Source organism: Balaenoptera ricei, chromosome 10 (assembly GCF_028023285.1).
Source record: "Balaenoptera ricei isolate mBalRic1 chromosome 10, mBalRic1.hap2, whole genome shotgun sequence".
In the NCBI taxonomy this organism is placed as follows: Eukaryota; Metazoa; Chordata; class Mammalia; order Artiodactyla; family Balaenopteridae; genus Balaenoptera; species Balaenoptera ricei.
Window position 1 is genome coordinate 84,614,779 of NC_082648.1, and position 25,523 is coordinate 84,640,301.

At 37.1% G+C, this 25,523-nt stretch overlaps 1 protein-coding gene across 5 annotated transcripts in view; it reads right to left on the bottom strand.

The window, feature by feature from the left end:
- ANKS1B (ankyrin repeat and sterile alpha motif domain containing 1B) overlaps positions 1 to 25,523 on the bottom strand; it is a 1,156,005-nt gene that overhangs the window by 719,804 nt on the left and 410,678 nt on the right. For all 5 annotated transcript variants that reach the window (XM_059936736.1, XM_059936735.1, XM_059936734.1 and 2 more), the window contains exon 10: positions 1,726 to 1,891. In XM_059936736.1, the coding sequence (XP_059792719.1) occupies positions 1,726 to 1,891 (166 nt within the window). The remainder of the gene's footprint in view (positions 1 to 1,725; positions 1,892 to 25,523) is intronic.

The following is a 25,523-nucleotide window of genomic DNA, read 5'->3' on the forward strand; positions in this document are numbered from 1 at the left end:
ATATGTGGACTTCCAGGCATACCTCCACATTTCTTGAGGATTTCAGTACTTGGTTCACACTTTCTATTCCACTTTATCTCCTAATATAATGCAGCAGCATAACTAACATAGTGTTTAAGAGTACAAGTGGACAACACAAGTTCAAGTCCCAGAACCATCCGCTGTTAACATGTAACCTTGGGAGGTTACCTAATATTTCGGTGCCTCACTTTCCTCACTGTAAATTGGGAATAATGGCATTATTACCTTACAGCATTGTAAGAATTATGTGAAATAATGTATATAAAGCACTTATAATAGTATCTGGCACACAGTAAATGCTCAATAAACTTTAACTATTTTCATGATTATGCTCTTACCTCATCCTAAAATATTCTTTCTGCATGCTTATGATTCATACAACACCCTGACCTCAATGCTTCTCAAAAATCTACTTGTTCACTTCTATAAAATACCATAGCCTATTACTTAAAATGGTATTTCTGAATTTTACTTTAACCCTTCTCAACATCTAGCTCTTCTTTTCAGTCAATAACCTTTTACAGTACTCAGAAATTGAACCCATATGGAAGTACCTATTTTCTTTGTATTCATGATGCTCTATCTTCTCTTCTCTCTGAGAGAAGCAATGTCTGTGTTTTCTTAGACTAGCTCAGTCTTAATTTCTACCTATTCAATTCTCTCTTTTTACTCTTTGTCTTCAATCTCTTGCTCTCCACTAGCAAATTCCTCCAACTTGTAAACCTGACCAAGTCTTACTTATCCTAAAATAAACTATCCATTTCTCCTTCATACCACTTTCTTTTCATTTTAGCATCATATCTCTTCTTCTAATCCTCTTCAAAGGGTAACCTGTATTCTCCACTCCCATTTCCTTATTTTGCATTTCCGAGTGTCTCACTGTTAACTTCCAGAAACCTGGTTTTATCACATCACTTCTTAAACTCACTATTCAAAGATAGGCAGCAATTGGATTATCAAACCAAAAAAAAAAAAAAAAGCCTCTCCTCAGAACTTCTCCTACAACTTCTTTGCAGTTTTGAATATGCTGACCACCCACTTGAAGCTTTCCTCCCTCATTAGCTTTCATGTTAACTGTGCATTCTTTCTTAGAGGCAGTGGCAAAGGAACAGAACGCAAACATGATGGTAGTCAAAAACTCATGTTCAAGCAAAGGCCCCCCAATGTATAGATCTTAAATAAGACACTTAGCTCCAATCTCCTTATCAGTAAAATAGGCATAATATTTGTTTGCCTTGCTCACCAGTTTATAATGCAAAAAATAAAACAATGGATCTGAAAATACCACCAAAGAGATAAAATACACAAAGTAGCTGAGTATGCTTTGATAACCTGTAAGCAGATAAGATGCAGGAAAGCATATTGAAAGACTCTTGCTACCAAATTTGCTATGAACTCTAAAGGACCCAAAGTTTTGTATCTGACCTAGAAGGTTTTTCACTATTAAAAGGTTTCATTGTCTTCACCATGACAGAACCATCTCCATGAGGGTCTTGCCAAGAAGTTAAGAGACTTCACATCAAAAATGCTCTAACTTACCTGGACTCACTTCAAAATGCAAAAAAATAAAAGTAAAAATCATTGTGACTATATTGGGGCACTTTCATTTTTTAAATATTGTGGGAAATCTAAATATTAATAACACATCTTCACATACGCAGGCATATAAATTGAATTGGTCCAAATGTCAGTAAGAAATATTACCAGTTCTTGGAGAAGGGGCCCTTGCAATTTCTAAGGAGCAAGGTTTCTTTGTAACTGCTGTGTCCATGAGATCACATAGAAAGTTCTCATTTTCTGAAGGAAATGTATCCAGAGAAGCAGATGGTACAATTTCCATAGTGTAATTCCTCTTCTTTGGATAGGACTCCTGAAAGGAAGGAGAAAAAATAAAAATAGCTTTGTGATAAAGACACAGCCTGTTTAATTTATAAAAACTAGGAAAAATAATAAGGTTCGTCAGTTCTTCTAAAAGTGATTGACAGGTGATGATTCATCTGTTTGAATAAGTTATGCAACAGTGTAACTCCAATATTATCAGTGATATTTTTAGAAGGGTCTTTATAATTTGGTTCCCCTGACGTTATCAGGGGAGGTCCTGATCTCCTGTCATGAGATCTTTTTGTAATATATGTGTATTTTCTACTTGTGGCATAAACTGTTGTTTAACTAATCCACAGTCATTCCCACAACTTTACTCCTTTGCTTGCTTCCTAGAGATATGACTCAGGTTTTGGCCAGTTAGATATAAGGGGAAATTTGCTGGGAGGCTTCTGGAAAAATATTTTTCTTCAGAGAAAAGACATGTAAAGAGGCTTTTTAAGAGCCTTGGCCTTCCTTGGTTTTCTCTCTGCGTGCAGCCTTGATGTCTGGAGGGGGCAGGCATGTTGTAACCATAGGCAGTAAGCCTCTTACCTCAAAAAGCTAACAGGCCAAGAATGGCAACAGAAGGGTAAAAAAGCCTGGGACCTAGATGGTATCACTGAGCTGCTCAAATAGCCCCAGGACCAGTTTCTTCAGGCTTCTTAAGCAAATATTAAAGTTCTTATTGTTTGAGTCATTGCTAATTGGGTTTTCAGTCACTTAGAAGTAAATGCGTTCCCACCCAACACACTTCCTTGGTGAATACTGCTAACTAATATACTAAGGTCACTCTTTTCAGGTTAGGATAAAATTAAGGTCCAATTCTATATTACTGATTCTTCAATATATTCTAAAAACTGGAATTTGTTTCATTTTACAAGATCTTTATTTCTTATACAAGGCATTAATGGTCAGCAAATATTTATTGGGCATCTATCATATACATCTAGGACTGTGCTAACTGCTGGAGATTTAAAAAAACGAGTAAGACATAATCCTTGCCCTCAGAAAGTTCACAGTTTACTAGAGAAGAAAAACAGATTATCTGCATGATGAATTTCACAATTAATCATGTTTTAATTTTGATATTTGTTATCTTTATAAACCATACTTCACTATCAAAAGAAAAAGACAAATAAGCAGAAAAATTAACTCACTTTCAAAAAATATTCTAAGATATATCCAAGGGTTGGTAAAGATTTAGTACAAGCTCCTATTTTTTTCTATAATGATACTTACAGTATAGTAGAATAAGTATTCAAGGTCAGTGTAATTGCTTTCAGACTATACCAGACCCTCACACATCAGAGTCAATTATGTTCACTCTACTCTATTGAAAGCAGGAAATTGGGAGTAATTTATTTTTAACAACAAAGGGTGACAAAGTTGAAAGCATCCAGAGGAAAGCAATCAGGATGGTATGTGATTTAAAAACCATGTCACAGAAGAAATGATGAAAGGAACTGCAGTGTTCTATCCCAGAGAAGCCTTACAGCTGCATAATAGTTTTCTCAACATATTTGCAAGTCTGTCCCTCAAGAGCTATCCCACAAAGTGGGGAAGGGGATAAGTTGTTGTGGTAGATTTATTCTAAAGTTCTTAAAGGTAGAACAAAGAGCAATGTTTATTAGTCAAGGAGGGCAAATTTGGGCCAACACAAAAAATAATTTTCTGTGAATTAACAATATTGCTTATCTTCTAAAATAAAAATGCACTGATAGGGCTTCCCTGGTGGTGCAGTTGTTAAGAATCCATCTGCCAATGCAGGGGACACGGGTTCGAGCCCTGGTCCAGGAAGATCCCACATGCCGCGGAGTAACTAAGCCCATGCGCCACAACTACTGAGCCTGTGCTCTAGAGTCCACATGCCACAACTACTGAAGCCTGCGCGCCTAGAGCCTGTGCTCCGCAACAAGAGAAGCCACCGCAATGAGAAGCCTGTGCACCGCAACAAAGAGCAGCCCCTGCTCGCTGCAACTAGAGAAAGCCCACACGCAGCAACGAAGACCCAATGCAGCCAAAAGTAAATAAATAAATTTAAAAATAAAATAAAATAAAATAACAGGCAAAGATAAATATTAAAAAAATGCACTGATATAATAATTAGCTAAAAAATAGCACTAGAAAGCAACAGAACTCCTCATTAAGTGGAAATGTTTACACAGAACTATCTATTGATAAAATTATGTATAAAACACACCAGGTGACTGTAAACTCCATGAAAGCTGGAACTTCTCTTGTTCACCACTCTATCCCCAGAATCTAATATAACTCCTGCCACATAATGGGTCCTCAATAAGTATTTTGATCAACTGAACAGTCTCTAATGTCCTTTCAAGCAAATCTGAATACCAGTTAGGAAAAGGATAATGCCTTTTAAAGATGTAAATTACCTTACTCTTCTGTTTTTTTAAAATTATTGTTTACTGCTTTGCATATCAAAAGTGAAAAAAATGAGATTACAGTAAGATTGTAATGAGCCTATGAAAAAAGAGTCTCCAGCTTAAACCCTAGTTCATCCTAAAATTAATCAGAACAACCCATTCTTCATGGATTTGATTAAGTTGGACTTTTACTGTGTTTATAAAGAATTATGAGGATCTTAAAGGCCTTGAAAACTACTTTGAAATTTAACCACACAGGGTGAGTTAGTATATTAAGTATATATATTTGTTAGAGAAATATTAGAAACTATAAAGAAAGAGAAAAAAATTATCACATGAAAGCCCAGCATGCTCAGATAACTAACAGTAACATTTTGGTGTATATTCTCCCAGATGGCTTCCGTGTGTGTAGACATATGGGTGTGTGCAAAGTAAAGACCAACTATTTTAAACAATAATGAAGTACACTCTCTTCTGCTTCCTAAGGGAGTGCCACCATTTTTCATTGGCGTAGAAGTCTGTAGTACGCACATGGCTTCCTTATGGAAAGTGAGGGCCCCAAGGGAAGGAGATAGTAAAACAAAGATAGCAAAGCCGTACCTTTGTAACCAAATATTTCATATTACCAAAAAAGCAGGGCATTCAACGAAATACCTGACATGTATCCCTTGAAAGAGGATATATGAGATTATAAAATAATAAAATATATCCACGTGTGTCCATGTTTAGGAGATTGATCATTACCACTGAGATCTGCCCCTCCCATCCCATGCTCCCCTTTCCATTCCCACCCCTTCCCTTGGCAACCAGGGCTAAATCTTGTTCTGAACGTTGTGTTTATAATTCCCTGGATTGCTGTTAAAATTTATCTATGTATGTAAGTATCAATAAAGAATAAATGGTTTTGTACTGTATGCTTTTGAATTTCATATATATAATATAAAATGCTCTTGCTCTTCTGTGACTTTTTCAATCAATATTATGCTTCTGAATTTCATTTATTTTCAGTGTGATGCAGGAGTCCACCATATAGGTATACCACAAATTCATTTACACATTCTCCCAACAACGGACTTTTAAACATTTCCCAGATGTCTTGTTATTAAGAAAAATGTTGCTATGGATATTCCTGTACAAAGTACCTTCATACAAGTAACCAGGGTACATTACCTATTCCAGTAGTCATGGGACAGAGAATCAAGAATAGACACAAGATGTGAAAAATGAATGGAATCAAAAGTTCTACACAAATAGGAATTTATAGCAAGAGGTGGTCATGAGAATTGAGATTGGATGCTTAGTAGATTCTATAGAAATCTTAAGGAGGGCATTGTGTTTTCCCACCCCAAGAAGGATAAAAGTTCAAGAGATTTTCTGTAAGTCTTACATAAAGATATTATGTATAAATAAAGATATTATATGTAATGTTTTCTGATTTGGTATTTACCTCTAGTCATGTATTCTGAACAAGTTTCAATGACAAATATATGTCTACATGATGAATTTAAGTCCCAGTACATGCACAGTCATAATTTATTTAGTCAATCTTATCATACTGAAATTTTAATGTTTTTCTTTTAAGGGAACACTCTTGTGCATATATCTTTGTTTACATGCTTAACTAGTTCTTTTGAAATGGAATTCCTGTAACAATAGTTATACACCATATGCTTACATATAACTGAATCTGTTTTTGGATTTTCTAATTGTTCCATATGTCAGTCTATTCTAATACCACAATCATACTGCTTTGATTATTGAAGCCTTAAAATTAATTTTACTATCTGGTAGGCTATGTCTCTCCTCATATTCATCCTTATCAAAGCACTGATGATTATCCTCATGTTTATTTTTCAAAAAACATCTTTAAACATTTTGGTCAATTTCTCCTTAAATCATTATCTCCCCTTTGTTTCCTGTCAGTAAACAGTACTTCCATACACCAGTCACTCAAACCACCTGGGGATTATTCTTCATTCTCACTCTTCCTCAACATGCCCACTCATTCCCCAAGTCCCATATTCAACACTGACTTAGGTATCTCAAACACATTCATTTCTCTCTACCACCACTACAACCCTGGTCCGGGTCACCACTGTATCTCACTTGAACCGCTAGAACAACTTCCAAACTGGTCTCCTTGCCTCTAGTCTTGCTCCTCTCCCAGTTAATTCACTTTCAAACACGAGCATGAGGTTACTAAGTCAGGTCAAAATAAATTCATTTCCTTTCACTATAACTTTATTTGATGAGAGAATCATAAAACGTTCTAGTCACAGTACCTACTGATTTTTTTAAACATTTAACATGGTCTTTCATAATATCTCAGAATTTCCATGCTGAATGATTTCATTAAATGCATTAATGATCCAGGTAGTAAACTCATTAAAATAACAAGATCTGGAAGAATAAACTAAAGGTTAAGCATAATCCCATTAATCTGTAAAATAAATGGGGTTAATAACTAAAGACCTGGGGTCCGGGCAAGATGGCAGAAGAGTAAGACACATAGATCACCTTCCTTCCCACAGATACATTAGAAATACATCTACACGTGGAACTGCTCCTACAGAACACCCACTGAACGCTGACAGAAGACGTCAGACCTCCCAAAAGGCAAGAAACTCCCCCACGTACTTGGGTAGGGCAAAAGAAAAAAGAAATAACAGAGACAAAAGAATAGGGACGGGACCTGCGCCAGTGGGAGGAAGCTGTGAAGGAGGAAAGGTTTCCACACACTAGGAAGGCCCTTCGCGGGCGGAGACTGCGGGTGGCGGAGGGGGGAGCTTCGGAGGCACAGAGGAGAGCGCAGCCACAGGGGTGCGGAGGGCAAAGCGGAGAGATTCCCACACAGAGGAGCGGTGCTGACGAGCACTCACCAGCCCGAGAGGCTTGTCTGCTCACCCGCCGGGGCTGGCGGGGCTGGGAGCTGAGGCTCGGGCTTCGGTCGGATCGCAGGGAGAGGACTGGGGTTGGCTGCGCGAACACAGCCTGAAGGGGTTAGCGCACCACAGCTGGCCGGGAGGGAGTCGGGGAAACAGTCAGCTGCCGAAGAGGCAAGAGACTTTCTTGCCTCTTTGTTTCGCGGTGTGCAAGGAGACGGGATTCAGAGCGCCGCCTAAACGAGCTCCAAAGACAGGCGCGAGCCGCGGCTATCAGCGCAGACCCCAGGGACGGGCATGAGACGCTAAGGCTGCTGCTGCCGCCACCAAGAAGCCTGTGTGCGAGCACAGGTCACTCTCCACACCGCCCCTCCCGGGAGCCTGTGCAGCCTGCCACGGCCAGGCTCCCGTAATCCGGGGACCACTTCGCCGGGAGAACGCACGGTGCGCCTCAGGCTGCTGCAACGTCACGCTGGCCTCTGCCGCAGGCTCGCCCCGCCTCCTCCGTACCGCTCCCTCCCCCCGCCTGAGTGAGCCAGAGCCCCCGAAGCAGCTGCTCCTTTAACCCCTTTCTGTGTGAGCGAAGAACAGATGCCCTCAGGCGACCTACACGCAGAGGCGGGTCCAAATCCAAAGCTGAACCCCGGGAGCTGTGCGAACAAAGAAGAGAAAGGGAAATTTCTCCCAGCAGCCTCAGAAGCAGCGGATTAAAGCTCCACAAACAACTTGATATACCTGCATCTGTTGAATACCTGAATAGATAACGAATCATCCCAAATTCAGGAGGTGGACTTTGGGAGCAGGATATATTAATTTTTCCCCTTTTCCTTTTTTTGTGAGTGTATATGTGTATGCTTCTGGGTGAGATTTTGTCTGTATAGCTTTGCTTTCACCATTTGTCCTAGGGTTCGGTCCGTCCGTTTTTGTTTTTGTTTTTTTTCCGCTTAAAAAAATTTTTTCTTAATAAATGTTTTCTTAATAATTATTTCCTTATTTTCTATTTTTAAAAATTAAAAAAAAATTTTTTCTTAATATGTTTTTTCATATTTTTTATTTTAAAAAATTAAAAAATTTATTAAAAAAATTTTTTTCTTAATAAATTTCTTCTTAATAATTTTTATTCTTATTGTTTACTACAATAGCTTCATTTTATTTTATTTTATTTTATCCTCTTTCTTTCTTTCTTTCTATTTTTTCTCCCTTGTATTCTGAGCCAGGTGGATGAAAGGCTCTTGGTGCTCCAGCCAGGCATCAGGGCTGTGCCTCTGAGGTGGGAGAGCCAACTTCAGGACACTGGTCCACAAGAGACCTCCCAGCTCCACGTAATACCAAATGGCGAAAATCTCTCAGAGATCTCCATCAATGTCAAGACCCAGCTTCACTCAACGACCAGCAAGCTACAGTGCTGGACACCCTATGCCAAACAACGAGCAAGACAGGAACACAGCCCCATCCATTAGCAGAGAGGCTGCCTAAAATCATAATAAGACCACAGACACCCCAAAACACACCACCAGACGTGGACAGGCCCACCAGAAAGACAAGATCCAGCCTCAGCCACCAGAACACAGGCACTAGTCCCCTCCACCAGGAAGCCTACACAACCCACTGAACCAACCGTAGCCACTGGGGACAGAAACCAAAAACAACGGGAACTACGAAACTGCAGCCTGTGAAAAGGAGAACCCAAACACAGTAAGATAAGCAAAATGAGAAGACAGAAAAACACACAGCAGATGAAGGAGCAGGGTCAAAACACACCAGACCTAACAAATGAAGAGGAAATAGGCAGTCTACCTGAAAAAGAATTCAGAATAATGATAGTAAAGATGATCCAAAATCTTGGAATTAGAATAGACAAAATGCAAGAAACATTTAACAAGGACGTAGAAGAACTAAAGAGGAACCAAGCAACGATGAAAAACCACAATAAACGAAATTAAAAATACTCTAGATGGGATCAATAGCAGAATAACTGAGGCAGAAGAACGGATAAGTGACCTGGAAGATAAAATAGTGGAAATAACTACTGCAGAGCAGAATAAAGAAAAAAGAGTGAAAAGAACTGAGGACAGTCTCAGAGACCTCTGGGACAACATTAAACGCACCAACATTCGAATTATAGGGGTCCCAGAAGAAGAAGAGAAAAAGAGAGGGACTGAGAAAATATTTGAAGAGATTATAGTTGAAAACTTCCCTAATATGGGAAAGGAAATAGTTAATCAAGTCCAGGAAGCACAGAGAGTCCCATACAGGATAAATCCAAGGAGAAACATGCCAAGATACATATTAATCAAACAATCAAAAATTAAATATAAAGAAAACATACTAAAAGCAACAAGGGAAAAACAACAAATAACACACAAGGGAATCCCCATAAGGCTAACAGCTGATCTTTCAGCAGAAACTCTGCAAGCCAGAAGGGAGTGGCAGAATATACTTAAAGTGATGAAAGAGAAAAACCTACAACCAAGATTACTCTACCCAGCAAGGATCTCATTCAGATTTGATGGAGAAATTTAAAACTTTACAGACAAGCAAAAGCTGAGAGAGTTCAGCACCACCAAACCAGCTTTACAACAAATGCTAAAGGAACTTCTCTGGGCAAGAAACACAAGAGAAGGAAAACACCTACAATAACAAACCCAAAACATTTAAGAAAATGGGAATAGGAACATACATATCGATAACTACCTTAAATGTAAATGGATTAAATGCTCCCACCAAAAGACACAGACTGGCTGAATGGATACAAAAACAAGACCCATATGTATGCTGTCTACAAGAGACCCACTTCAGACCTAGAGACACATACAGACTGAAAGTGAGGGGATGGAAAAACATATTCCATGCAAATGGAAATCAAAAGAAAGCTGGAGTAGCAATTCTCATATCAGACAAAATAGACTTTAAAATAAAGACTATTACAAGAGACAAAGAAGGACACTATATAATGATCAAGGGATCTATCCAAGAGGAAGGTATAACAATTGTAAATATTTATGCACCCAACATAGGAGCACCTCAATACATAAGGCAAATACTAACAACCATAAAAGGGGAAATTGACAGTAACACAATCATAGTAGGGGACTTTAACACCCCACTTTCACCAATGGACAGATCATCCAAAATGAAAATCAATAAGGAAACACAAGCTTTAAATGATACATTAAACAAGATGGACTTAATTGATATTTATAGGACATTCCACCCAGAAACAACAGAATACACATTTTTCTCAAGTGCTCATGGAACATTCTCCAGGATAGATCATATCTTGGGTCACAAATCAAGCCTTGGTAAATTTAAGAAAATTGAAATCGTATCAAGTATCTTTTCCGACCACAACGCTATGAGACTAGATATCAATTACAGGAAAAGATCTGTAAAAAGTACAAACACATGGAGGCTACACAATACACTACTTAGTAACGAAGTGATCACTGAGGAAATCAAAGGGGAAATCAAAAAATACCTAGAAACAAATGACAATGGAGACACGACGACCCAAAACCTATGGGATGCAGCAAAAGCAGTTCTAAGAGGGAACTTTATAGCAATACAAGCCTACATAAAGAAACAAGAAACATCTCGAATAAACAACCTAACCTTGCACCTAAAGCAATTAGAGAAAGAAGAACAAAAAAACCCCAAAGCTAGCAGAAGGAAAGAAATCAAAAAGATCAGATCAGAAATAAATGAAAAAGAAATGAATGAGATAATAGCAAAGATCAATAAAACTAAAAGCTGGTTCTTTGAGAAGATAAACAAAATTGATAAACCATTAGCCAGACTCATCAAGGAAAAAGGGAGAAGACTCAAATCAATAGAATTAGAAATGAAAAAGGAGAAGTAACCACTGACACTGCAGAAATACAAACGATCATGAGAGATTATTACAAGCAACTCTATGCCAATAAAATGGACAACCTGGAAGAAATGGACAGATTCTTAGAAATGGACAACCTGCCGAGACTGAACCAGGAAGAAATAGAAAATATGAACAGACCAATCACAAGCACTGAAATTGAAACTGTGATTAAAAATCTTCCAACAAACAAAAGCCCAGGACCAGATGGCTTCACAGGCAAATTCTATCAAACATTTAGAGAAGAGCTAACACCTATCCTTCTCAAACTCTTCCAAAATATTGCAAAGGGAGGAACACTCCCCAACTCATTCTACGAGGCCACCATCACCCTGATGCCAAAACCAGACAAAGATGTCACAAAGAAAGAAAACTACAGGCCAATATCACTGAGGAACATAGATGCAAAAATCCTCAACAAAATACTAGCAAACAGAATCCAACAGCACATTAAAAGGATCATACACCATGATCAAGTGGGGTTTATTCCAGGAATGCAAGGGTTCTTCAATATATGTAAATCAATCAACGTGATACATCATATTAACAAATTGAAGGAGAAAAACCATATGATCATCTCAATAGATGCAGAGAAAGCTTTCGACAAAACTCAGCACCCATTTATGATAAAAGCCTTGCAGAAAGTAGGCAAAGAGGGAACTTTCCTCAACATAATAGAGGCCATATATGACAAACCCACAGCCAACATTGTCCTCAATGGTGAAAAACTGAAACCATTTCCACTAAGATCAGGAACAAGACTAGGTTGCCCACGCTCACCACTATTATTCAACATAGTTTTGGAAGTGTTAGCCATAGCAATCAGAGAAGAAAAAGAAATAAAAGGAATCCAAATCGGAAAAGAAGAAGTAAAGCTGTCACTGTTTGCAGATGACCTGATAATATACATAGAGAATCCTAAAGATACTACCAGAAAACTACTAGAGCTAATCAATGAATTTGGTAAAGTAGCAGGATACAAAATTAATGCACAGAAATCTCTTGCATTCCTATACACTAATGATGAAAAATCTGAAAGTGAAATTAAGAAAACACTCCCGTTTACCATTGCAACAAAAAGAATAAAGTATCTAGGAATAAACCTCCCTAAGGAGACAAAAGACCTGTATGCAGAAAATTATAAGACACTGATGAAAGAAATTAAAGATGATACAAATAGATGGAGAGATATACCATGTTCTTGGATTGGAAGAATCAACATTGTGAAAATGACTCTACTACACAAAGCAATCTACAGATTCAATGCAATCCCTATCAAACTACCACTGGCATTTTTTACAGAACTAGAACAAAAAATTTCACAATTTGTATGGAAACACAAAAGACCCCGAATAGCCAAAGCAATCTTGAGAACGAAAAATGGAGCTGGAGGAATCAGGCTCCCTGACTTCAGACTATATTACAAAGCTACAGTAATCAAGACAGTTTGGTACTGGCACAAAAATAGAAACATAGATCAATGGAACAGGATAGAAAGCCCAGAGATAAACCCATGCACATATGGTCACCTTATCTTTGATAAAGGAGGCAAGCATATACAGTGGAGAAAAGATAGCCTCTTCAATAAGTGATGCTGGGAAAACTGGACAGGTACATGTAAAAGTATGAAATTAGAACACTCCCTGACACCATACACAAAAATAAACTCAAAATGGATTAAAGACCTAAGTGTAAGGCCAGACACTATCAAATTCTTAGAGGAAAACATAGGCACAACACTCTATGACATAAATCACAGCAAGATCCTTTTTGACCCACCTCCTAGAGAAATGGGAATAAAAACACAAATAAACAAATGGGACCTAATGAAACTTAAAAGCTTTTGCACAGCAAAGGAAACCATAAACAAGACCAAAAGACAACCCTCAGAATGGGAGAAAATATTTGCAAATGAAGCAACTGACAAAGGATTAATCTCCAAAATTTACAAGCGGCTCATGCAGCTCAATAACAAAAAACAAACAACCCAATCCAAAAATGGGCAGAAGACCTAAATAGACATTCCTCCAAAGAAGATATACAGATTGCCAACAAGCACATGAAAGAATGCTCAACATCATTAATCATTAGAGAAATGCAAATCAAAACTACCATGAGATATCATCTCACACTGGTTAGAATGGCCATCATCAAAAAATCTAGAAACAATAAATGCTGGAGAGGGTGTGGAGAAAAGGGAACCCTCTTGCACTGTTGGTGGGAATGTAAATTGATACAGCCACTATGGAGAACAGTATGGAGGTTCCTTAAAAAACTAAAAATAGAACTACCATATGACCCAGCAATCCCACTACTGAGAATATACCCTGAGAAAACCATAATTCAAAAAGAGTCATGTACCAAAATGTTCATTGCAGCTCTATTTACAATAGCCAGGACATGGAAGCAACCTAAGTGTCCATCATCGGATGAATGGATAAAGAAGATGTGGCACATATATACAATGGAATATTACTCAGCCATAAAAAGAAATGAAATGGAGGTATTTGTAGTGAGGTGGATGGCCCTAGATTCTGTCATACAGAGTGAAGTAAGTCAGAAAGAGAAAAACAAATACCATATGCTAACACATATATATGGAATCTAAGGGAAAAAAAGGTTCTGATGAACCTAGGTGCAGGACAGGAATAAAGATGCAGACATAGAGAATGGACTTGAGGACACGGGGAGGGGGAAGGGTAAGCTGGGATGAAGTGAGAGAGTGGCATGGACATAGATACACACCAAATGTAAAATAGCGAGTGGAAAGCAGCCGCATAGCACAGGGAGATCAGCTGGGTGCTTTGTGACCACTTAGAGGGGTGGGATAGGGAGGGTGGGAGGGAGGGAGACGGAAGAGGGAAGAGATATGGGAACATATGTATATGTATAACTGATTCACTTTGTTATAAAGCAGAAACTAACACACCATTGTAAAGCAATTATACTCCAATAAAGATGTTTAAAAAAAATAAAAAAAGAAACTTAGACCGAAACATCAATAATGGTTTACACTAACCTGTTGATTTTTTAAGTAAAATGATATATTCTATGATCATTTAAAAAAAACAAGAAACAAAAAACTAAAGACCTGCTTGTCTAGTACCTAGCAAAGTGCCATGTTCATAGTAGGACTCGACGAATATATGCTAAAAAATAAATATATAAAATAGCTAACATTTCAGTCAGTATTTTAAGGCCTGATTCCTCATCTAGAATTAAAGAACCATAGAGGCAAAGACTACAAACATCTTTTTCACATAGTATGCACTTAATAAACATTTGTTGAATTAATGAAATCTGAAATAATGTCATTCAAAAACTATCACAGATTCAAATCACTGTAATAAGAATAGCAACTTATACTTATGAAGTGTTTTACAGTCTGCAAAGTAAATAGTGTTTCATTTAGCCAGATGATTCGCATTTAGCTCTCATAACAATCCTCCTAATATTACTATTATCCCCATTCAGAAACTAAGGCTTGGAATTATTAGGTGTCCAATATTAACCAACATCTGGTTAATGAAAGTTTTGGGGCTACAACCTGGGTCTTATCTCAGCAAATCTAGTGTTCATACTATTGTATCCCAGACAAAAGGACTATGACAAGATCTTTATTGCCATAACTAAGGGAAAGAGGCAACTCTGCCCATTGCTAGGTAGTATCTAACCCTGCCAACCTCTTAGCCTTTGCAAGCCCTCTTCCTTACTGTGGGAAATGTGGATTTTGATACACAGATTAATTGCCAAAATACTCTTGATGGTAAATCCTGGCAATGGACCAGAGAGATTAAAAGAATTGAGGTCCAACAGTTTGTGATTCACTTTTCAAGGCTCCATTGTACCTAGTCTAGCAAAATTTGGCTCCAATTTGGTTAGCAGCTTTTGCTTTTTTCTTGATATCTGGCCTCTATCTTTATTTGAATGCCTGGTTCCTGAATCCCAGACTTGTTTCTGTGCTTGAATTTTTATAATTGTAGCATGCCTAAGACTGTGTTCTCTGCCTTGGTCTTTGCTAACTCTTTTCTGAGGGACTAATGGCTTGTCCCCAAATCCTAAACAGGTCCCTAACTTCATACTGCCTAACTTCATAGCCCCTGAGAGAGTGTTTAGCTTTGATGCTTACTTAGTCACTTTTATCCTACCTGTTATAGTTAGTTGTGCAATGTGTGGACCAAATAGTGCTTCTTAAAAAAAGATGCATACTGAGAGCACTGAATAAATTAATATTATGCCCCTCAAGAAAAATAAACTTTAGTAATAAAAAGTCTACATAATATGCTTTCACTTGTTGTTTGCACTGTATTCCTATAAAAGTTTAAAATCATCAGGAGTGGGCTCAGTCTAACAAGTCAAAGTTTATTAGTGATTAAATATGAGGTCCTATGGTTCAGTACAGAAATGACTTTTAAAAATTCAGTATGTGGGTATATAGATTAGCAATACCATGAAAAAAGAAACAGGAGTTACAGCTGACAGTATGAGTCAGAGTGTAATGCACCAGTTAGACATAATGTGACATTGGCTGATTTAATATAAGAATGATATTTAAACCAGGGAACATGACAGCCCCCCCCCTTCCTCTGTGATTAGAATTGGGAATAATCTGGTTTAGGAATTTTGTAAAAGACAGGCTAACTGTATGATATTGACCATCCTTTGGAAAGTGGTGCAAGATTGTATTCATCAAAGGGGCCGAAGGATACTTGGCCTTTGACTTATGAAAAACCTTAGCAACAATCAGGGACCCAGGTATGGGCACAGTTGTTTCTCAATAGTACCAATGATGTAGCTTTTTAAATTAGAAATAAGGTGACCTAGAGGCTTTTCTAGACTACTTTGACATGACATCTCTGTGAACCTACCTATTAATACAGCTATTTCTTAACCACATAGGGGAAACTGAAGCAGCTTAACCAGCACTGCAGCAAACCACACCTGGTACACTTAGCTTGGTACTGGGGCCTACATTTGAGGAGCTGCAAAGATGAAATGGACTATCTTCTTTGCACATGTGTAAGGAAAGTGCTGAGTATCAAACCCATGTCATGTGGGGAAAGATTGAAGAAGAAAAGGTGCAGGAAAACACGTATCACAAGTATTTGAAAAATAGAAGAATGACTAGAATTGCTAGAAAGAGTGCAGATAGATGGTAACAAAGCTGACTACCAGAGCTTCCCAGTATGAAATGGGCTGCTTAGCAAGTAGCAGGTTCTCTGCCACTGAAAGCCTTCAAGCCTAGTCTGATCAATACAAAGCAACTCCTAAGAATAGAAGATGGTGGTTTGACTTAGATGAGTTTGAAGATGTTAGGTAAAAAAGACAATGGGAATAGAATTATTATGTTAGTACTATGATACAAGCTACCTGCATATTTTCACTGCTTCCTGAATTCTTTTTCTGATAATGGGAAAAGTAATACTAATGCAAGGGAGTGTAGGCTTATGGCTCTTTCAAAGTTAGAGATGACTCACAATTCTAAATGATTCACAGTAGGTGAAAACTTTTGGAAGTGGTCTTGCTGCTCTGCCATGTCCTGCAGTATCAAGAAAAGTATGCCCTGCAGACTTACAATGACATTAAAATTAGGACGACTACAACATAAATATGGAATATTAAGAAAAATAATAAGAGATTTTGAGTGGGAGAGAAAAATGAGTGACAACAAGACCACCCTAGGGAAAGGAGAATTGATAACAATGATAGGCAGAATAATAGCCTCTCAAAGATGTCCATGTCCTAATCCCCAAAACCTGTGAATATATCATGTCACATGGCAAAAGGGGCTTTGCAGATGTATTAAGGATCTTGAGATGGGGAGATCATCCTGGATTATTCAGGTGGCCCAGTATCACAATGGTCATTATAAATGAAAGAGGGAAGGAGAGTCAGTGTCAGACTGATGCAATGTAAGAGACTTGACTGACCATTGCTGGCTTTGAAGGTGTAAGGCAGCCATGAGCCAAGGAATGAACACAGCTCATAGAAGATAGAAAAGGCAAGAAAACAGATTCTCCCCCTAGAGTCTCCAGAAAGGAATGAAGCCCTATCAACACCTTGGACTTAGCCCAGTGGGATGCATTCTGGACTTCCAGAATTGTAAAATAATAAAGTTATGGGTTTTTTAAGCTGCTAAGTTTGTGGTTATTGGTTACTGCAACAATAGGAAACTAATACAATAATACTAGCAGAAAGCAACACACATAGGGAGGCAACAGAAATTATTAAGGGTTGAGAGAGGAACATTAAAATTGGACCCCAATGGAAAAATACACCTTGTTATATTATAATATGACTCAATATTTTAAAGATAGTGATTCTTTCACTTTCACTTAGTCTTAAATTTAATGCAGTAGTATTGCAATAGTTTCCCTCCCACTCCATCTTGGATCTTGACAAGTGATCCTAAAGTGCATTTGGAAAAATAAATGTCTGACAATAGCTAGGTATCAATTTGAAAAGAGAAAAGTAATGGAGGGGGTGGAGATCAGCATTTATCAGATATTTAAATAAATTATAAATGGTTCTGGTGCAATAACTGAAAGGCAATAAAACAGAAGAGAGAAACTAAAAAGATAAAGTTCCAATGTTTGTGAAAATTTATTATATTATAAAGATGGTATTTTAAATCAGTAGGAAAACAATGGATTATATAATAATTGCCAATGAGATAACTGACTAGTCATTTGGAAAGAAGTAATAAAACTGTATTAATACTTCATTCCTTAAACCAAAATAAATTACAGATAAATATTTAAATAATAAGTAAATACACCTGTAAAATAATCTTAAAATAGGAATGGCCTTTGACCAGGAGCTATAACCAGACTCATAATCAGAGCTGTAGAGAAAAAGATTGGTGAATTAGAGTACATACAAACATGAAACTTCTATAAAGCCACTAAAATACAAAAAAAAAAATTAAGAAGCATGACAGATTTGGGAAAATTCTCTGATACATGTGACAAAGGGCTAATATCTTTATTACATAAAGAGAATTACAAATTGGGATTAAAGAGATCATCAACCTAAGGAGAAAAGTGGGCAAAGGATAGGAGCAGTTCATGATAAGTAGCTAAAAATTTCTTGTATGAAAAGATGCTTGATCTCATTTCTAATTAGATATATGTAAATTAAAGTAACACATGATATACCATTCCTGATCAAATTGCTGTAGATAATACACAGTGTTGCTGAGGGTTTGGGAAAATGGGTACTCTATACAGTTTTATTTGAAGTGTGAATTGATATAAATCTCTTTCAGGCTAATTTGTCAATTGTTAGAGTAGACCTTTAGAAAGCAGATCTTTAGACAGCATTGACTCTTGGACTTCTGCCATGTTAAAATCTTTCCTTCACCTGGGAACAGATGAGATTGATAAACTGCCATTATTCCTAGAGCGTGGTATTGCAAGGCACCATTTACGTGCATTGCATGATTATCACTCTTGCTTTCTAAAAAAATATGTACACATGCTACTTTGAATGCTTCTGTTAAATAATGAAATGGAGGTGGGGAGTATGTGGAGGGAAGCCTGATTCTTAGTGCCATGAATGAGAAAAGCTGTAATCAGATTTTACAAATGGCAATCATATGAGTTGTAAGTGGTGTCAGGATATTGTCCCCCTTTGGAAAGTGTTACCAATCAGTGTCCCTGGAGCTCGATTCTTAGTTAAGACTCTCTTGATCAAAGATGAGGTGACTTCAAAGATGGAGATGTCAATTACACATTTGAAACCACAATAGAAATCTCACCAGGTAAGTGCTGAGAAACCAGTGTAGGTACTAAGAATGTTATTTTGAGTATGCTATGGGTGGAACTGTGTCTCCCCAAAAGTCAAATGTCAAAGTCTTAACCTCCAGAATGTAATCTTATTTGGAAATAAGGGTGTTGCAGACATAATTAGTTAAATTAAGATGAAGTCATTTAGGGTTAGCCCCTAATCCAATGACTGATGTCTCTATAAAGAGGGGAAATTTGGAGACAGACATGTACACAGGGAGAACACCATGTGAAGACTGAAGTTATGCTGCCAAAGCCAAGGAATGCCAAAGGTTGCCAACAAACCACCAGAGCTAGGGGAAAGGCATGGAACACATTCTCCTTAGAAGAAACTGGCGCTACCGACACCTCAATTTCAGACTCTTAGCCTCCAGAACTGTCAGAAAATATATTGCTGTTGTTTAAGCCATGCAGCTTTGAGGTACTTTGTTATAGCATCCCTAGTAAACTAATACAGGATTATAAAAAGGAACTGGGTTCAAAAAAATTTGATTAGTCTCTTTTAGTGTTCTAAAATCTTTACTCTTGGAAAATTAATAATTAACTAGGGACTAGCAAGGAAAAGAAGATTATCTGTTCTTGATAAAATTCCCAAAAGTGTTTCAAAATTTTAAGTGCACATACTCTTTTACCCAGGAATTCTACTTCCAGAAATCCTTCCTCCAATTAAATTCACAAATACAAATAAAAATGTACATGTAAAGAATGTGTACTGAAGCATTGTTTATAATGTTAAAGGACTGGAAATTAGGTTCATCATTAAGAGATTGTTTAATAAATAAATACCATTCATATAAAGAGGCAATGTAGTATATATAATGCAGAGGTCCACAGATTTTAGACTACATAAAACCTACTTTGGATCATTTGTTAATAACTCAGACTTGTGACTCTCTCCCAATTTTTACTAAATCAGAATCTCTGACAATGAGCCTGGAGATCTTGTTTTACAAGTTTCCCAGGTCATATTGTTGCAGATGGTTGATGAAATATACTTGAAAAACACTGGAATAGTAATTAAAGAGAGTGGAGTCAGAATTCTAGCTCTACCACTTTTAGCAAAGCAGCTGCCTTAGCAAAGTCTCAGTTTCTTCATCTGTAATATTAGGATAGAATACTAATAGGATCTACCTCAAAGTGTTGTTGGTGGTTGTGAATAAAATAATAAAATTAATGAAACACATTTGAAATGAAATGAATTTTATAAAGTACTTAATGTAGTGCCTAAGTGCCTAAATGCTCAATAGATGTAGCCATTATTACTATTGTCATTCAAAAAGTGAGACGAATGCATAGGTACTAGTATGTTGAGCTAAAACAAATAAACAAAGGAAAGAATAATATATAATGTATGTTCGCGTTTCTATAAAAAGAAAGTGTACACACCTATATGCATGGAATATTTCTGGAAGGAATGATTAGAAACTCTTGTTGGTTAACACTGGGGAATGTGACCATATTCTGTTTTGTTTTTGCCTGATCTTTTTTTTGAAACTATAATACATGTTATTTTCAGAAAAAAATTCCGTGAGCCTAAATACCACCTGAGGAAGGTGATGATACCATTTCAAATATAAATTAACTTTGATTTTTATTTCTGGTACTGTTGTGTAGAAATTGCATACCCCAGGTGAAACTCAAGATGGTTGGAATCACAAGAATAAGCTCTTTAATAAATTGCACAAATGCAACTGAAAATATGTCAAATGCCATGCAAACTAAATAGGGATCAGCTCAGTACAAATCCTCAATAAAAGACCTAGATAATCTTCATAAGGAGTCAAAATAAATAGAATGTAGTTCACCAATAACAAGATGACAAAGAGGAAAAATCTTATGAAACAACCTTGAGGCTAAAAGACTAAGGGAGTACATTGTCTAGGAAGTATTAATTATTGTCAAAAAAGAAAAGAAAAAAAAAAAGAATGAAAGAAACCAAGATTATTTATATGAAAGGATTTCTTTGCAATGTGAGGAGTCCAAGCCTCATATTCTTTCTCGGAAAGAGGCAGAAAACAAATTACTTTAAAAAATAGATAAATACTGAACAAATAAATGAACTGAAAAACTGAATATTCAAACATAAAAATACATACACATACATATAAGTATTCACAACTAGGTATAGGGAGCCAGAAGATAAACCTATTAAACCTGTTAGAAAAATAACCGAGACTTAAGTTAAATAATGAGAAGACAAAGGGCATCGCCAAATTTATAAGAACAAACTGGTAGATTGATGTTGAAGTTGCATAGACATATGTTTAGTTTTGGTAGGTCTGGTAACGGTGAAGAGTCCTGGGTGACTACTGTAACTAGGCTTGGGGTCTTTATTCCTGGTATTAGTGAATGTGTGACTTAAAGGGCCAAAGACAAGGCAGACAGAATAAGAAAATAAATTATATACTGCTCCCAGGACATTCACCCAGTCACCTAGGTTCGAACTCTCGGAGACATTTTGCTTTCTCCTGTTGTCATGCTTACTGTTACTATAAAGAAGGAGTCACCAACTTTTATAAAATTTGCACTTCATAATAACTCCTACACCCAGTATTACTTTTCTGTTTCCATAATCACCAAACTAACTCAAACTTCATCGACTCATACCTATGTTACTTGAATAGGCCTTCAATCTCCCATCTCTGAGTCCATTCCATTTTTACACAAAGGGCTTCTGCCACTTTGAATGATAAAACATGTTTTTCAAAGTAAAAAATTTTACAAACCCTTATGTGATAATATTAGAATTAATTTAGAAATTTAGGGAGTACAATAAATGACTTCCTTATTCCCTGCCCAAATTGTAGATAAGAGTCTAGGGGTTGACAAATCTTTTCTGCAAAGGGACAGAGAGTAAACAATTTAGGCTTTTCAGGCCGTATGATCTCTGTTGCAACTACTCAAGGCTGCTGCTGTAGCAATAAAGAGACACACATAATACGTAAACAGAAGAGGCTGGCCAGATTTGGCCTGCATGGGTCAGATTTGGCTCAGAGACTGCAGTTAGCCAAACCGTGGATAAAAACAAAGGACTCAGGCAAATGGATTAAAATGTCAACATAGGTTAGTGACAGAGCAGATACTAGAGAAGATGGCTTAGGTACAAGGCAATACAGGCTTTCTACTACTATATCTCAGAATTAGACAAACTAGCCTCAGGTCTCCCAAACCTGAACAGGTAGGTTCCTTACTGCTAAACTTAACTTCACATACTCTCTGAAGATGAGAAGATCATGAAGAGAATTAGTGACACATGCTCAGTACCTGCTTCCAAATTTACAAATCAATTAACTCCCTTGAGGAGTGAGTAGGAGGAGAGAGAAGCCCAGGTAAACTGATCAATGTCTCTCCAGATGAAAATATGAAGCAAAGAGAAAGAATCCTGCATTCTCTGCCTAACTCCAGTAGGTAAGTTATACTTTTAGAATCTGTTGTTTGAAACAAATACATGAGCAAAAAGCAACAATAAACTTCCATTTTATTAATCACAGCAAAACTTACACACATTTGAAAATAATAAAAATGGATATGGATATGTAAGACCTATGATTTATGTAATCTACAGACAAGCTTTGTGCCTGTATGAAATTGCAAGCCCTTTATAGTACCTCCATAGAGTGGTCCAGTTTGAGATCTATAGCTTCATATCGTTCCTAAAAAGTAAGTGCTATAGCCCCAGATTGTAGTACTATTAGAGTACAACAGTTATCATCCAATAAATATTTGTTGAATAAAAATATGAATTTTATAGTAATTGTTCTACTTCTTAAGGCTTTCAATGCCTCCCCAAGGATACCATTCAAAACGAACCATCTGTTAGGCTGATGTATTCGGTAGCCCCCATCCTGAATGTCACATTCCTGCCTCTGTCTTTTTGCTTATGCTGTCATCATCTCTTCTGAGGATCAGGGGGCTCTTCTAGGCCTATAGATATTCTCCTTTTCTTTCACAACCAATCATAAATTTTACTTAGTCTCTGAAGCACTTCATGAGTACTACTGCCTATATGGCTTTCTTTCTTCTCTGAATCTAAAAATAACAGTAATATTCTATACAGATAATTCAGTATCTCACAACACACTAGATTTTCAGATCCTATATTGATACTCGATATTTTTATTGCTAGCTACTTCTAAATTCTGTCTTCCCAGAGAGCAAGTGCTCCAAATAGTGCTTCTTTGTGTGTTTCAATACAGCCCAATCCTGGCACAAAGTAGATTCTCAAAATTTTTAAATTTATATTAAATGATTGGATTAACCAACTAACAAAAAGATGAATAAATAAATAACATAAATAACCAAGATTAAGAAAAATTAAGTCTTAAGAATAAGGAAGACAGCCTAAATAGCCTGCAAAGCCTTCCCATCCTTGTGTTATTCTAACAGAAACATTAATTATAAGAAAACTCTTTTGTAGTCATTTACTTCTCTACTCATGGAGACAAGTAAGGTAATACCATAATTGATTTTTGTTACTTTAGCTTCCAAATAAGGTAAATAATACAAATCTGTAATTTAATGTTTTGAAAAATCTGGAAGAACACAAACACTGATGAATAATATAATTATTTAAAATATTGAAGAAGACTATGGTGCAAGGGCAACATGGAAATATGTACTGCTATCTCCAGTTTCAGCCTTGTTAGGTGCTCATAAAGAAGTGAACAACTGAATGAGAAATGTTCATAGGTTAGGGAAGAGTCCAGAAATCAGACTTTGATCCCACACAGGAATTAACATTTCTCAATGACAGAGATTAAAGCAATCATCTCATTGATAATCATCTCATTTTTCATTTATTGCTTTCTCTCCTCAAGGGCTATGGAAAATCAAAGGAGGAAAATCATTTGAAATCATGATAAATCCACATGCTGACAAAAAAGCACTGTGTTCTAAGAAGCAAGGAGTGCTTGAACCCAAGACTCTTTCACTTATGAAAGATACACTATTAAAATACATTCTATTAATACACATTCAAGGCTATGGATCTATCATTTCTACACACAGCAATTAAAGCTCAATAATACAAAACTGTAGATTTCTTACATCTGCTTTACCAGAGAATCACATGTTAGAAAAGTAAGTTAAGTTAACATAATAAACATTTTGGAATATCTTTAGACTTTAAAAAAAAAAACAAAAAACTTTCCTTTTCTTCTCCTTTTTCTAAATTAATGTGATTTAGGAAGCCTCTTGATAATATTTAGCTTTTGATAGTATAAGACCCTGGCTTTAAAATCCAACACCTATTCATTTAATCTTTATGATCCCATGTCTGGCCCAAGGAGCTTAAGAAGAGACTGTTAGTGAAATGAAGATGTCAAAATAAAAGTTTGCCACACGTCTGCTTTCCATTATCCTCATTACCATTACTCTACCACCATCTCTGTGAAGCAGAGCAGCAACATTTATATCTTTTGAAACTCCTCTATTCCATTACTCCGCAGATCCAGTCCATCACCAAATTCCATGACTGATCCACCTTTGCGTTTCTATGTCCATAGCTGCCATGTTAAGACAGGCCTTAGCACCACACACGTAGATTATTGGCACTGCCTCTAAACTCATCTCCCTTCTCGTACAGCTCTATTTCACTCTATGTGAAACCATTAGAACAATCTTCAAACATCATTATCCTCACATTATTCATGGTCTACGAACTCAAGTACCTCCCAAATAATTTTTACTCAAAACAAAATTCTTTAGCTTAGCCCTTAACTCACCAATCTCATCTACTTTATTCCACCTTCTAGTCAACTCCTTGCCAGCGCTCTGCTTCATCCGACAAAAAAGCATTGTGTTCTAAGAAGCAAGGAGTGCTTGCTCTTTTAAAAGCCAGGGAGGAAGCACTTCTAGAAGAAGTAAGGCTCTCCGAAAATCTACTCCACCATAAAAGTAACAAGAACATTCACAAAAAAATGTCAAAAATCAATTTTTTCAGAACTCTGGAAATAACAAACACTTGCAGCAATCTGTGTAAAATGTATCCCAGAAAATCAGCAGAATTTTTGCACAAACAGTGAGCACTGTGGCAATTTAACTTGCCCCATTCCCATTTCTTTGTCCTCAGTTCCACAGGGAGAAAATTAGCAGCCTCTCAATAATAGTAAGTCTTTAAACCAGTAGCCAAGAAGCCACTAGGGTGTGTGTGTGGTGGGGGGGGGGGGATGGGGGGGAGGGTTGAATGGCTTCGGAGTGCTGCAAACATCCTTACAGCCACAGAGAATTCTCCAGATTTAACATGTTCAGCAGCCCCCTGGAAAAGGCCTATTTACAGGGCTTGTTTTTATTTGACCTGATGCAGAGCTCACTCAGTGAGAAAGGTGCTATCCTCTAGGTGTTTGTTAAAATGAATTAACAGCAACCGTTTAATGTTGCAGCTGTTTAACATCACAACTGCTGGAGCCAGTGATACCAGCAATGGCTAATACAAGGCTCCCCAAAAAACTTAAAAGGAAAATTTGGAGAAAGAGATGCCTATAGGGGTCTCTGAAAAGCTCCAGCATATTTCTATGGACCAAAAAGGCTACATACATGTGAAGGGCTGTGTGCATGCCCAGAAAAAATCTGAGAAGACTCTGATCTCTTACCTCTGGCTGAACTAGTTCTGTATAAGGAGGAAGTAAATGCTAAGGCAGATACAGAAGCTGCCAGAACTTGAAGACAGACCTCAACACACAGAGTCCATGGCATAGGCGGACTTATTGGTTCAAGG